Raw genomic sequence first — 15,666 nt, 5'->3', positions numbered from 1 at the left:
CCCAGTGGGTGTTTCGGTCGGTATATGTTTTCCCTCCACTTCCACTTATTCCAAAAGTTCTCAAAATAATAATAAGAACAAGAGTTTGAGCAATCTTCATTGCCCCAGACTGGCCAAGGAGGGCTTGGTATCCAGATCTTCAGGAGTTGCTCATAGAAGATCCTCGTCCTCTTCCTCATCGAGAGGACCTACTACAGCAGGGGCCGTGTGTGTGTATCAAGACTTACCGCGGCTACGTTTGACGGCATGGCTGTTGAGCGTCGGATCCTAGCCCGAAAGGGTATTCGCAAGGAAGTCATCCCCACTCTTATTCAGGCCAGGAAAGTAGTAACGTCTAAACATTACCACCGTATTTGGAGAAAATATGTGTCTTGGTGTGAATCCAAGAAGGCTCCTACGGAAGAGTTTGAGTTGGGACGTTTTCTCCATTTTCTGCAGGCTGGTGTGGATGCGGGCCTTAGATTGGGGTCAGTCAAGTTCCAGATTTCGGCCTTCTAAGTTTTCTTTCAAAAACAATTGGCCTCCTTTCCAGAAGTTCAGGCGTTCGTGAAAGGGGTTCTGCACATCCAGCCTCCATTTGTGCCTCCAGTGGCACCATGGGACCTTAATGTGGTGTTGCAGTTCCTTCAATCGGGTTGGTTTGAGCCTCTACAAGAAATAGAGTTGAAGTTTCTCACTTGGAAAGTGGTGATGCTTTTGGCGTTGGCATCCGCAAAGCGGGTGTCTGAATTGGGGGCCTTGTCTCACAAGAGCCCTTACCTGATCTTCCATGAAGATAGGGCAGAGTTGAGAACTCGTCAACATTTTCTTCCAAAGGTGGTTTCCTCTTTCCACATAAACCAACCTATTGTGGTGCCAGTTGCTACTGACACGTTCGCTGAGTCAAAGTCTCTAGATGTGGTTAGAGCTTTGAAGATTTATGTCGCTAGAACAGCTCGAATACGGAAAACAGAGGTTTTGTTTGTCCTGTATGCTCCCAACAAGATTGGGTGTCCTGCTTCCAAGCAGACTATTGCGTGCTGGATCAGAGGTACGATTCAGCAAGCACATTGTACGGCTGGATTGCCGTTACCGATGTCGGTGAAGGCCCATTCTACTAGGAAGGTGGGCTCCTCCTGGGCGGCTGCCCGGGGGGTCTCGGCATTACAACTTTGCCGAGCAGCTACTTGGTCAGGGTCAAACACATTTGCAAAATTCTACAAGTTTGACACCTTGGCCGATGAGGACCTAAAGTTTGGTCAATCGGTGCTGCAGGGTCATCCACACTCTCCCGCCCGTACTAGAGCTCTGGTATAGACCCCATGGTCTTGATGTCGTCCCCAGCATCCTCTAGGACGTATGAGAAAATAAGATTTTGATAACCTACCGGTAAATCCTTTTCTCCTAGTCCGTAGAGGATGCTGGGCGCCCGTTCCAGTGCGTACTTTTCCTGCAGTTTAGTTATTACAGTTACTCAAGTTGCGTTATCTTGGTTTCAGCATGTTGCTGCAATTAGTTCATGCCTGTTGGCGTGTGTTATGTTGAATGCCATGTGTGCGGCATGGTTGAGGGTGTGAGTTGGTAGATATCTCACCACTAGTTAAGTGTTTCTTTTCCTCGAAATGTCAGTCTCCCTGGGCACAGTTCCTACAACTGAGGTCTGGAGGAGGGGCATAGAGGGAGGAGCCAGTTCACACACAATGAAAAGTCTTTAGAGTGCCCATGTCTCTTGCGGATCCCGTCTATACCCCATGGTCTTGATGTCGTCCCCAGCATCCTCTACGTACTAGGAGAAAATGATTTACCGGTAGGTTATCAAAATCCTATTATTTCTGCACAAAACACTGTTTGCGCACAAAAGCTAGCTCGGTCATTAGTTTTACTGTGACTGGTACATTGTACAAAACAAGTATTACCTTATACCATGTGCCCCATATCTTATGTAGATTGTTAGCTCTGCCAAACATACTCCTTTCTCCTTTTGTTTCATTATTGGGAAGTGAATTTGGTACCTCATTTATGAGATAAAAAGAAATGCTTGTAAAAGAAAATCGTGTGTGTGGGGTATCTTTTAGTCCCTCTAACTCCCTAACTACATCACCTAGAAAGATGGGAGCGCCATCTTTCAAACTGTATGTATTTGCAGGTGGACATTACCTTCCTGTGCTACAGAAAAATAATGTAATCCAGGCATGGAGGAAGATAACCCCTGACTTGGCTGCAAATAACCAAGGGCCACCCATTTTAGGAAGTGGGTTGTTCCCTCTTTCAAAAGATGGGGCCCCTAATACGTATTGCCTGGTGATCACCAGGTAATGATGCATCACACTCTGGGAAATGGATATTATCCACTCACTGGAGGAGCACACTCCTATCACCACCCATAATGGCAGCTGCAGTCATGTGGGCATACATATTTGAATGCGTGGAGTCCCCACTTTTAAATTATGTTTCCCACTAGTAGCTATTGCCTGGTGATCACCACTCAATCACTGAAACCGTATACAATGAAGAAAATTTTCCACAGATTGGGGGGGGCGGGATCTAGAGCTCATATCTCCCCCATCTTGTATTAAATAAGAGAAGTGATATCTGATTTAATGTGGTAGGTGGTTTAGCTTTTAAAATGTTATGCCTGGTTGGGCTACCATATTCTTCCTGCACAGAGGAAGTGTTTACATCAAGACACCGAAAATGTAAAAAAACATGCTTTTTGGCCATTTGGGTTAGCAATTTTTTTTAGATGTTCTAGAATGAATAAAAAGACTAATGGTATTTTCTGAAAAAACAAACTCTTATGAAAAAAACACACGTGTAATGTGTGTGGGTACTGCATAAAAATAAAAACAATGATATTGATGTTGGAATGTGAATGTGCGAACATTGGAAAATGGCCTCAGCGCAAGGGTTAAAACTCTCAGCAGTGAAGAGGTTAATAAGCCACAAACAATAGTAATGCCTTTCAGTGATCAGCAATGCCCAATAATATGCACAGATATAACGTAGGGGTAGATGTATGATGAAGCGATATGGGGGGAGGGGGATGTTGGATCAGCGCTCATTATGCGTCCTGTCTGTATCTGCTCTGCTAAACTAAAAGATAGCACGCCAATATGCATGGCACTATACGATTTTGACAGTTGCAGGTGTTGTTGCCTCATTACCACAGCCAGGGACAGCGCTGTCCCTGGCTGCGGCGGCTACCGGCTCTGGACTGCATGGGAGAGCTCACAGAGTATCCCTCATTCACTGAGTGAAAAGAAGGAGAAAGAGAGCGAGAGAGGAAAAGGAATGTTATTTTGTTTAGAAAAAAGTAATTACTAATCCCTGTTGCTTTTTTTATTTTTATGTTGTTGATGCAGCTTCGAGGTGACCTTTAAGTAGTAAGCCACAGATGGTGCGTAGGAGAACTGTATATTGCACGTGGGCTACTGGTTGGCCAACGGTGTCACATCATGCCTTTTTCTTATTCTCTGCATATCCTGCACATTTCTTTCCACTTTAGAAGATGTAAACATGCAGCTCCAGCCAGAGAGATGGCTATAGAACTGATGGAGGAATGTTTACAATCATTTTTAGGTTGCGCTTCCTCATAAAAGTCCCCTCCAGCACAAAGCCATCATAGTTGGGGGTGGTGTGAAATAGTGACATAATGACTTGGAATTTTCTAATGTGTGTTTCAGTCACATGGTTGAAGTTTTCATTGTTTATAACTGTAGTTCTATATACTGAATCTTAAAAGTGGTCAGATATATATATATATATATATATATATATATATATATATACTCCATGGACACAAACTCAGCGGCACTCTGAGACTTTCAAACGACAAAATATATTTCACAACGTCACAGCAAACACCAACATTTCGGGCCGTTGCGCCCCTTTGTCAAGGTGAATAACCAAGGTAACAAGGGTATTCACCTTGACAAAGGGCCGCAACGGCCCCGAAACGTTGGTGTTTGCTGTGATGTTGTGAAATATATTTTGTTGTTTGAAAGTCTCCGAGTCTCGCTGAGTTTGTGTCCACGGAGTGTCCATTATTGTCGGAGGGCACCAGAGCATATTCGCAAACTACAGGAATGTCGATCCATACACTAGTTTGTCTAATATCTATCTATCTATCTATCTATCTATCTATCTATCTATCTATCTATCTATCTATCTATCTATCTCTCCTTGCTAGGCCGCACTTTCATCTTCCATATTATATCCACTGGGGTGTCACCCACAATACAACAAAGTATTGGCATATAGAGATACAAAAAGGGGCACGCACCAGATTTCCATATAGACAGCAATCAATTTATTGCTTAAAATTGCATATTCAACTCAAACGTTTTCGGTCCATCCAGACCATCCTCAGGAGTCACTGCAACATAGTAAATATTGGATGTATTTCTCATCTCGCTGCTGGACTGTGGTGAGAAATACATCCAATACTTACTATGTTGCAGTGACTCCTGAGGATGGTCTGGATGGACTGAAAACGTTTGAGTTGAATATGCAATTTTAAGCCATAAATTGATTGCTGTCTATATGGAAATCTGGAGCGTGCCCTTTTTTGTCTCTCTCTCTCTCTCTCTATCTATCTATCTATCTATCTATCTATCTATCTATATATATATATATTCTGCGGGAGGAGTGGGTTAGGGTAGGGTTAAAATAGTAACCAGGATGTGCCGGGAATCCACTGTCGGTCTTCTGACTCCCGACTGATGGGATTTCGTACCCAACCCATACAGAACATGTAGGTGGATAATAGTACTGAGTCTCCGGATGTACCAACAGAAGTCACAAGAAGGGAACAGGGGAATGCACCTCTGTGGGAGACACACAAATGTGCATTTGTAAGGTTAGGAAGATTTGAATGGAGTTCCCGAACTTTCTTGGATCACAGCGCCATAGAGAATCAGCATTTTTTTTTACCTGCACCCCTTGGCCAAATTTCTTATTGAGTAATTGTCATCCTTAGGTTCAGTTATGTGGTGGACAGGGTTGCACTTATGTTTGTCCACATACTTTATGATAGGCAAAAGCAGTGCTGGTGGCTGCCAATCACATTGACCATAAATTATTCTATATTCTCCTGGAGCACCAACTCGTGGCACCCATGCACCCACCATGGCACTCAGTTTGGGAACCACTGGGGTAGAGTATTGAAGGAGATGGCAGTCACTAGAGTTAGAAGTTGTCACAGGGCGTATTAATACAAAATAATTATCTATTCAAAGACTTGCGTGTGATAAAGTATGAGCAGTTTCTGTACTTATGATGGTCAGATTGTACAGTAGCTTTTCAGCTGGAACCATAAGAGTTACTGTGCCATTGTTCTGGGTCTCCCAAGTTTAATTGTTTAGCAATCCCAAGTGCAATTGTTATGTGGTTCTTAGACACTTAACAGTTGGTGGTTAATAAATGTACTGCATAACTCACAGTCTGTGAGGAACCCAAAACCAGATTCTGTAAGCCCATGCGGGGTTTGACCGACTTTGTTTCTGAACGTGATCTGTTACAACAAAGTAGGTTAAACCATTATACCGTTTTATACCATTATTACAATCTCTGAAGTCCAGAGGGATAGAAAAATTAAACTATCACTAATGACTTGCTATTACAAATACATGTCTTATTCAGTAGTGGGCAGCACAGACGATGTAATGGTTAGCAGTACTGCCTCACAGCAGTTAGGGACCGACTTAGCCCTACTGTGTGGAGTTTGTATATTCTCCCTGTGCTTGCATGGGTTTCCTCCGGGTGCTCCGGTTTCCTCCCACAATCCAAAAATTTACTGGTAGGTTAATTGGGTCAAACAAAATGTTTGTGTACATGTGGTAGGGAATATATAGTGTAAGCTCCACTTGGGCAGGGACTGATGTGAATGGCCAAATATTCTCTGTAAAGCGCTGCGGAATATGTGTGGACTATATAAATAACTGGTAATAAATAAATTATAAATATTTGCAGAAAAAAGAAAAGTTCTGTATTTTTTTTATAACAAAGTGTTTAGAAAGGTATTTTGTTTTTCTACTCTACATTTTTTTTTTTTGGTGGAGCAATCATGTATGTTTGCATTTTTAAATAAGTATCATATTAAGGTTAGGGCTACCATGTTTGGTGTCCCCAGGAGAGTTACAATTTAAATATATAACTAGTGCTAATTTTCTAGACTAAATGCATGCCTATAATATAATTTTAGTTTACATAGATTCCAATAACCAGTAACTTTGTTTCAAACAATAACTGTGATTTTCATTGAATAGACCGTTTTACTGACATCCACCAGCCCATTATATGTTCTATTTTTAATTAAACGTAATTAAGCTAAATATAGATTTGAGATATTTTGCTACAGGACCTATGAAGTAAGGGAACATGGGTAATTACAATTGTCTTGTTCTTAACTGTTCTGCTTGGGCATATAACTGTACTCTGTAATTATGGGTCAGTATCGTGCAACCTAATTCATTATCTAGAGCGGTGGTTCTCAAACTGTAACCTAGGCTGTATTGCTGAGGCTTGGGTTCATTTTAGGTGATGCTCTCTTTCATAGTTAGACAAACACAGCGAAAACTCACGCATTACATAATATAGTATGTGTATTTGAAACTCAGTAAGGGTATGTAGTTCTTCAGATTAATAGGTAAGAAGTACAACAATGTGTTTAATATTTGCAGCTAAGCCTGTTAGCTGTAATCAAAAATAGTAGGAAAGTGTTAGTGGATCAGTGAATTCCATGCAGGAGATACCAGGTTCTTGATGATAATGGGGGAGGGGAAATGCCGGTGGAAAAGTTTGAGCACCACTAATCTAGAGGTTCAACTACAATTTAATTAACACTATGGGGTAAATTTACTAAGATTCGTAATTTCCGAAAAAAGGTCAAAGTTCAATCACGAATGACATCGACAGTGTAAAACTGCAACTTTTTGAATTGATTACGATGGATTTACTAAGCTGTCGTATTCGGGTTTTTCTTTTCTTCCGATGTCGATGTCATTCGTTTTTTTTTACCTATTTTTACGGCAGTGATTAGCAAAACACTGCCGTTTTTTTTTACAATCAATCTCGGCCGGATCTGTGTGATCCGTGCTGGGGTTTTTTTTTTTTTTTTAATTAAACACTGTAAAATAATAAAAAAAAATGCGTGGGGTCCCCCCTCCTAAGCATAACCAGCCTCGGGCTCTTTGAGCCGATCCTGGTTGCAAAAATATGGGGAAAAAAATGACAGGGGTTCCCCCATATTTAAGCAACCAGCATCGGGCTCTGCGCCTGGTCCTGGTCCCAAAAATACGGGGGACAAAAAGAGTAGGGGTCCCCCGTATTTTTAAAACCAGCACCGGGCTCCACTAGCTGGACAGATAATGCCACAGCCGGGGGTCACTTTTATACAGCGCCCTGCGGCCGTGGCATCAAAAATCCAACTAGTCACCCCTGGCCGGGGTACCCTGGGGGAGTGGGAACCCCTTCAATCAAGGGGTCCCCCCCCCCCAGCCACCCAAGGGCCAGGGGTGAAGCCCGAGGCTGTCCCCCCCCATCCAATGGGCTGCGGATGGGAGGGCTGATAGCCTTTGTTGTAAAATAAAAGATATTGTTTTTAGTAGCAGTACTACAAGTCCCAGCAAGCCTCCCCCGCATGCTGGTACTTGGAGAACCACAAGTACCAGCATGCGGCGGAAAAACGGGCCCGCTGGTACCTGTAGTACTACCACTAAAAAAATACCCAAATAAACACAAGACACACACACCGTGAAAGTATAATTTTATTACATACATACACACATACATACATACTTACCTTATGTTCCCACGCAGGTCGGTCCTCTTCTCCAGTAGAATCCAAGGGGTACCTGTTGAATAAATTCTACTCACGAGATCCAGGGGTCCAGGCTCCTCGGCAAATCCAGGGATAATCCACGTACTTGAATAAAACAAAAAAACGGTTGCCCGACCACGAACTGAAAGGTGACCCATGTTTGCACATTGGTCACCTTCCCACGAATGCCAGAAACACACTTTGCCTTCTGGCTAAGTGGGTTTCTTCAGCCAATCAGGGAGTGCCACGTTGTAGCACTCTCCTGATCAGCTGTGTGCTCCTGTCCTCACTGACAGGCGGCACACGGCAGTGTTACAATGTAGCGCCTATGCGCTACATTGTAACCAATGATGGGAACTTTCTGCTCAGCGGTGACGTCACTTTAGGTCAACCGCAGGGCAGAAAGTTCCCATCATTGGTTACAATGTAGCGCATAGGCGCTACATTGTAACACTGCCGTGTGCCGCCTGTCAGTGAGGACAGCAGCACACAGCTGATCAGGAGAGTGCTACAACGTGGCGCTCCCTGATTGGCTGAAGAAACCCACTTAGCCAGAAGGCAAAGTGTGTTTCTGGCATTCGTGGGAAGGTGACCCATGTGCAAACATGGGTCACCTTTCAGTTCGTGGTCGGGCAACCGTTTTTTTGTTTTATTCAAGTACGTGGATTATCCCTGGATTTGCCGAGGAGCCTGGACCCCTGGATCTCGTGAGTAGAATTTATTCAACAGGTACCCCTTGGATTCTACTGGAGAAGAGGACCGACCTGCGTGGGAACATAAGGTAAGTATGTATGTATGTGTGTATGTATGTAATAAAATTATACTTTCACGGTGTGTGTGTCTTGTGTTTTTTTGGGTATTTTTTTAGTAGTAGTACTACAGGTACCAGCGGGCCCGTTTTTCCGCCGCATGCTGGTACTTGTGGTTCTCCAAGTACCAGCATGCGGGGGAGGCTTGCTGGGACTTGTAGTACTGCTACTAAAAACAATATCTTTTATTTTACAACAAAGGCTATCAGCCCTCCCATCCGCAGCCCATTGGATGGGGGGGGACAGCCTCGGGCTTCACCCCTGGCCCTTGGGTGGCTGGGGGGGGGGACCCCTTGATTGAAGGGGTTCCCACTCCCCCAGGGTACCCCGGCCAGGGGTGACTAGTTGGATTTTTGATGCCACGGCCGCAGGGCGCTGTATAAAAGTGACCCCCGGCTGTGGCATTATCTGTCCAGCTAGTGGAGCCCGGTGCTGGTTTTAAAAATACGGGGGACCCCTACTCTTTTTGTCCCCCGTATTTTTGGGACCAGGACCAGGCGCAGAGCCCGATGCTGGTTGCTTAAATATGGGGGAACCCCTGTCATTTTTTTCACCATATTTCTGCAACCAGGATCGGCTCAAAGAGCCCGAGGCTGGATATGCTTAGGAGGGGGGACCCCACGCAATTTTTTTTTAAAAAATAAGCACTTTCCCACCCCTTCCCACTGATATACATGCACGGATCTCATGGATCCGTGCATGCCTATCCAATCACGAATTTAAAAAAAAGTTCTGTTTTTTTTTAGCACTTTTTTACGAGTTGAAATTTTTCACGGCAGTGTTTGTTCTTTTTTGGCTTTGCACTTCTTAGTAAATGACCGAGATTCATACTTAAACAGCCGCGTTTTGACCGATGGTGTATTCATTCGTAATTTTTTACCTGAACTTGCAAAAAATTACGAATGCCCTCATCACTGCCGTGATTAGTGTTTAGTAAATGACCGAGATTAACCGAGATGACACTTTGAAGAAAAAACGGCATCTCGGTCAAAATCGGGAGCTTAGTAAATATACCCCTTTGTATTTGAATTAAATGTGCATGAGATTACACTATGAAGTCATTTATGAAAACCGAGAATGTCAAGCAATCTAGCTGTTCCCATGCTATTCACAGTATTTTTCATTGTTTCATGTTATTAATGTTATTAATGTTTTCCAGCAGTGAATTTGAAGGTAGGAGGAAGACGTTCCCTTCTTGCAGTAATGATTCCTTAAATGTTACTGGAACATCTCACACACCTCGACGAATATCGTGGCGTCAGCAGATTTTCCTCAGGGTAGCTTCACCAATGGTCAAATCTTCCTCAGATATGCAACACAGAGGTAAGGGACTTAAGCTGGCCATACACCTACAGATTTATTGTCCGATCTGGCCGGTTGGAATGAAAATCTGGTAATGGATGATAGCAAATGACAATTGACCATTTGCTCCCAAACACTGGAAAACAAACCGAAATGGTCAAACAGAGAAATTGGTTAAATCCACGTCCATTTTTTTGTCATTTTTTTTCGGCATTTCGGAGCAAATGGCCATCTGTCATTTGCGCTCATCCATTGCCAGATTTTCATTCCAACTGTCCAGATCTGACAATAAAGCTTTAGGCGTATGGGCAGCATTACTCTGATATCCTGGTGATGTGTTTACGTATCCCTTTATTCTGGCATTACTTCTCTTCTGTAATAAATTATTCCCTGTATTGCTAGCGCTTTCTTGGTGTAATAAAAAGCAAGTATGCACTTTGTTATTTGCACATGCCATGCTGCTACCCTAATTAAATAAAACTGTGGTTTAAAAAAAAAAAAAGATCATAAATAAGTGTATTGGTCACAGATGTCTTTTCTTCATAAAAATGCTATGTTCACTAAGGTTTGCATTTTTTTTCTGTCAATTTGATATTCATATCATTGAAGTGTATTGCTTGTGTACCTGCAGTATTTGTTCTGCATCCATGTATGTCTATGCTTCCCATTTTTCAGTCATATAGTCAGATAAGGGCATAACAGGACCGGCCGATGGGATGCCGGTGTTCACAATGCCGACACACGGTATCCCAATGGTCGCACTCTACCCCCGGTAATGACTAACTCTAACCACCCTTTCCCACAGCCTACCTCTTCATTCCCCATTACAGCCTAACCCCCAGGATGGCAGCTAAACCTAACACTGGCATCCACACATGTAAAATGATACTTAAAGCATTTCACGTGCGCCAGCAGTACAGTTGTAAACACGATCGTAAATCACCATGTGTACAGTTGTACTTCCAGCGTGCATGCAATGCTTTAATTAGACTTGTTGGCCTCACAGTGCCTGTGTTTCGGGGTCTTCATTGTGCTTGTCAACATTTTTACAAAAGCTGGTTTATGATAGATAGGAAATACAAATCTGTTGATTTCCCCAGTTCATATCTTCACAAGGATCGTCCCATTTGTTTAAATTCAGGCAAATTTGTGTAGTAGTCTTCACTTATAGTTCACAATATATAGCAGCAAGTCCTCAGCATATTCCTCTATCTTTAGGGATTACGTGACAATAGTAGGTTACACAATCTGATGCTTGCTTTGTTGTTACCTTGCAAAGGCAGACTTTAATATTAAACTTATATTTGTTACAAATATATATGCATTATCTATAAACTTACTACGTTACACTATAATTCCTTCTACATAAACTGAACAAAATTATGTCAATGCAAATGCACAAATTTTCATACATAAAATAATAAGTGTATATTTTTGGACTAGTAGGGTCTATATGAACGCAAAATAGAGGGAATATTACCAGTTTTTTTCCTAAAATGTGACTCCTTAATCTGTATCTAGCCCTATTTTATATGAACATTTCAAGGGATATCTTGTTGATAGATACAATGTATGGAGCTATATGACTGGCTAATTTAAACAGAAGTCTTTTTGTAATAACTGGCAAATCAGCACGGAGTGATATTTATATAAATATACCAATATATTCTTGTATTCGATGTAAAGTGAATGTGTGCTTTCCTTTAACAGAAAAACATTAACTTTGGTAGCTTTAAGGCTGTGTACATACCATGTGATGGTGTAACCCAGCAACGTGGCAATGCGCTTTAACAATACATCACATCTGCCATACACATTAAATGATCTGCTGTTCGACATCATGATGTATTGTTACCTGCTATATGTAACAATACCACAGTCATCCATGGAATCGTCCAATTAGACGTGCTGCACATCCAATAGGACGATTTAAAAATGGATGGATTGGGGGTACACACTGTACGATGTGTACAATATATTGTTCCAATCGGCACAGTCCAAAATTCAAATAGGGGAGCCACACCAACTTCCAGGCCCAGCCGGGGATGTGTGGCAGTGCTTGGAGGGTGGCAGTTGGTGTGGCTCCCCTAGTTAAATTTTAGACAATGCTGCAGCCCCACCTCTGGAGCCACCAATGCATACAACATATCTTATAGTGTGTATCCAGTTCTCAAGCGGCAACAAACAAATTAACATCTATGTTTTTGAGCTATGGAAAGACATTTCCAATCCGCTCACTATATTTCTCTCTTATGCAAACTCTTGTATATTTTTCAAGTTTGAGTTAATGAATTGCTTATAATTGGTATTGTTTTTGTAGGGAAGTTGTAAAGTGAATCACAGTTTATTGTTGCATGCAGCCTGGTGTCTACTCAAACACAGAGCTAATTATATGCTTTGGTCATTTGTGGTCAGATGTAGCCTGTTTTAAACAGATTTACTATATTGTTATATTTAGTGAGATGCAGCCATGTTGTAAAAACAAAGTGAATTCTGAACATTAAAAAAAAAAAAAATTGAATAACATCACCAAACAGGTACTATCAAATTTAAACTTGACTTTTTTTTCTTTGTACTGTCTGAACATGACTACTAATAACAAATGCACAAACAAAATTCTTAAACATATGTGTGCAAATGCTAGGAGCTTAGGAGACAAAATTCCAGAGCTAATTGCGATATTGACAAGGGATGACCTAGATATTGTGACAATTACAGAGTCATGGTGCAGTGAGAAACGTAACTGGGACATAGCTATACCAGGATACAATTTATTTCGGAAAGATGAATGGGAAGAATCAGAGGAGGGATAGCATTGCGTGTGAAAAAAAGCATAACTGCTACTTTAATACAAAATATTGAAGAGAAAACTGAGGCACTTTGGGTCACCCTGGAAACAGGGGCGAAGGACATTATTCGCACTGGGGTGATCTGTAAACCATCAGGACAGGGGCAGGATTTGGACAGGAACCTATTGCTGAACATCACAAAAATAACTAAATGGAGAGGTTATAATCATGGGAGACTTTAATCTACCTGATGTAAATTGGGAGGAGTTTTTTGCAAGCTCAACTAGAAGTGACAAATTTCTAAATTCCCTACAGGGAGCATCTCTCAAACAATTGGCGAGGGAACCCACTCGCAAAGACTCAATATTAGATTTAATACTCAGCAATGGTGACAGGATATCAGACATATATGTGGGTGAACACCTAGGATCCAGTGATCATCAAGCAGTATGGTTTATTATAAAGATAAGACCCAGCTTCTGTCACACAAAAACAAAGGTGTTGGATTTTAGTAAGGCTTACTTTGCAAAAATGGGGAGATGTTTAAGTGATTCATTGGCAGACTGGAGGAACTTGAAAGGAGTGCAGGAGAGGTGGGAAAGACTAAAAAGTGCAATACTAAAGACAACAGACCTTTGTATCAAAAGGGTTAGAAAAAGCACCTTGAAAAGGAACCCAGTGTGGTTCACAAAAGAAGTATCAACTAGTGTGAAAGCAAAAAAGATGGCCTTTAGGAAATATAAACAGACTCAAAATAATAATGACAAAGAGGCTAAGAAAGTGATCAGGCATGCAAATGCACAAGCTGACGAGAAAATGGCCCAGTCAGTAGCTAAAGGGAGCAAACCTTTTTTTAAGTATATACTGTAAGTGAAAGGAGAAAATTAAATGGAGGAATAATAAGACTTAAGACAGAGATTGATAACTTGATGGAGGGAGACAAGGCAATAGCAGATCATTTAAATAATTACTTTTGCTCAGTATTCACTACGGTTACAGATAAGTTGCAAGGACATGCATAAAAATAAGGTAGATGAAAGTACAAAGAAGAAGGTCCTAACAGAACTCTCAAAACTGAAAGTGGATAAATCAATGGGACCAGATGGGATACATCTAAGGATACTAAAAGAGCTTAAAGATGTTCTGGTAGTACCATTAACAGAATTATTCAACCAACTAGATACAGGTACAGTTCCAGAGGACTGGAAAAGAGCAAAAGTAGTTCCACTGCACAAAAGCGGAAGCAAGGAAGAAGCAAGTAACTACAGACCAGTAAGCCTTACACCAGTCATAGGGAAAGTAATGGAAACACTAATACAAGAAAGAGTAGTGTAATATCTTAAATTAATTTACAGGATCCAAAACAGCATGGATTTACTCGCGGGTGATCATGCCAAACAAATCTTATTGACTTCTTTGACTTCAATAATAGATCATGGGGGGGAAGCGGGGGGCTGTAGATGTAGCATATCTAGACTTTAGTAAGGCATTTGACACTGTCCCACATCGCAGACTGCTAAATAAACTTGAGAATATGGGATTGGATTATAAAACAGTTAAATGGATAAGAACCTTGTTGCAGGATAGGAAACAGACAGTTGTAGTAAATGGAGTGCATTCTGTGGAGGGAAATTTTACCAGTGGAGTACCCCAGGGATCTGTACTTGGACCAGTGCTCTTTAACATCTTTGTTGGTGACATTGCAAATGGTATTGAAGGGAAAGCATGCCTTTTTGCAGATGACACAAAGATATGCAACAGGATAGACACACCAGGAGGGGTAAAACAAATGACTGATGATCTAGGTAGACTTGAGAAATGGTCAAGAACGTGGCAACTACAGTTTCATGCTAAATAATGCCAAATCATGCACTTGGGTCTCAAAAACCCAAAGGCTAAATATGTTATCAAGGTACTATAATGGAAACCACTGAGGAGGAAAGGGATTTAGGAGTCACTATTTTGAGTGACTTAAAGTCAGGAAAGCAATGCAACAAAGCAATGAGAAAGGCAAGTCAAATGCTTGGTTGAATAGGTAGAGGAATCAGCAGCAGAAAAAAAGAAATAATAATACTACTGTATAGGTCATTGGTATGGCCTCATCTGGAATACTGTGTCCAGTTCTGGAGACCATATCTCCAGAATGATATAAATAAATCAGAGAGCATACAAAGAAGGGCAACTAAAATGGTGCATGGCCTACATCACAAAACTTACCCGGAAAGACTTAAAGATCTTAACATGTATAGTTTGGAGCAGAGAACAGAAAGGAGGGACGTGATAGAAACTTTCAGATATAACAAGGGTTTTAACAAAGTACAGGAGGGAGACTTTCTTCAAAGGAAGATAAGTTTTAGAACTCGAGGACAGACACTGAAACTGGAGGGAGACAGGTTCAGGGGAAATGTAAGGAAAAATTACTTCACAGAAAGGGTAGTGGAAAAGTGAAATAGCCTCCCGTCAGAGGTGGTAGAGGCTAAGGCAGTAGAGAAATTTAAACATGCATGGGATAGGCATATTACTATTCTTACAAGGAACTAAGGTTCAAAAGGGTTTGAGATTGCCTAAAGAATTAAAAAAGGGGCAGATTAGATGGGCTAAGTGGTTCTTATCTGCCGTCAAATTCTATATTTCTATGTTACTCAGCCAAACTCTGGAAGAATTGTAACAATGTTACCAATTCTTAACTTTGTTACTTTAAACGTATACAAATATACAATACATTATACTGTACAATAAGATGCAACACATACACACAGATGAGACGTTTAATATTTTTCACTCTTTTGCAATCTATTCACATTCTCTACTATTATATTTTTATGCAAAATATTTTACTGTTTTTAAATATATGTGATAAACATTAAATACATGAATTATATTCAATCAAAGTTATATTTGATTTGATTTGTGTGAACCCTTTACAGACTTCTTTCTGGTGATAACTTATACCTCTGCGCTGGGGCTG

At 41.3% G+C, this 15,666-nt stretch overlaps 1 protein-coding gene across 8 annotated transcripts in view; it reads left to right on the top strand.

Moving 5' to 3' along the window:
- TBC1D4 (TBC1 domain family member 4) overlaps window positions 1–15,666 on the top strand; it is a 300,990-nt gene that overhangs the window by 201,323 nt on the left and 84,001 nt on the right. For 4 of the 8 annotated variants that reach the window (XM_063952941.1, XM_063952938.1, XM_063952942.1 and 1 more), the window contains one exon: window positions 9,770–9,930. In XM_063952941.1, the coding sequence (XP_063809011.1) occupies window positions 9,770–9,930 (161 nt within the window). Of the gene's footprint in view, window positions 1–9,766; window positions 9,931–15,666 lie in introns of all 8 variants that reach the window. The other 4 variants (XM_063952940.1, XM_063952937.1, XM_063952939.1 and 1 more) reach the window with 1 other exon arrangement.

This window comes from Pseudophryne corroboree, chromosome 2 (assembly GCF_028390025.1).
Source record: "Pseudophryne corroboree isolate aPseCor3 chromosome 2, aPseCor3.hap2, whole genome shotgun sequence".
Taxonomy (NCBI): Eukaryota; Metazoa; Chordata; class Amphibia; order Anura; family Myobatrachidae; genus Pseudophryne; species Pseudophryne corroboree.
This window is presented reverse-complemented; position numbering and strand designations above follow the sequence as displayed.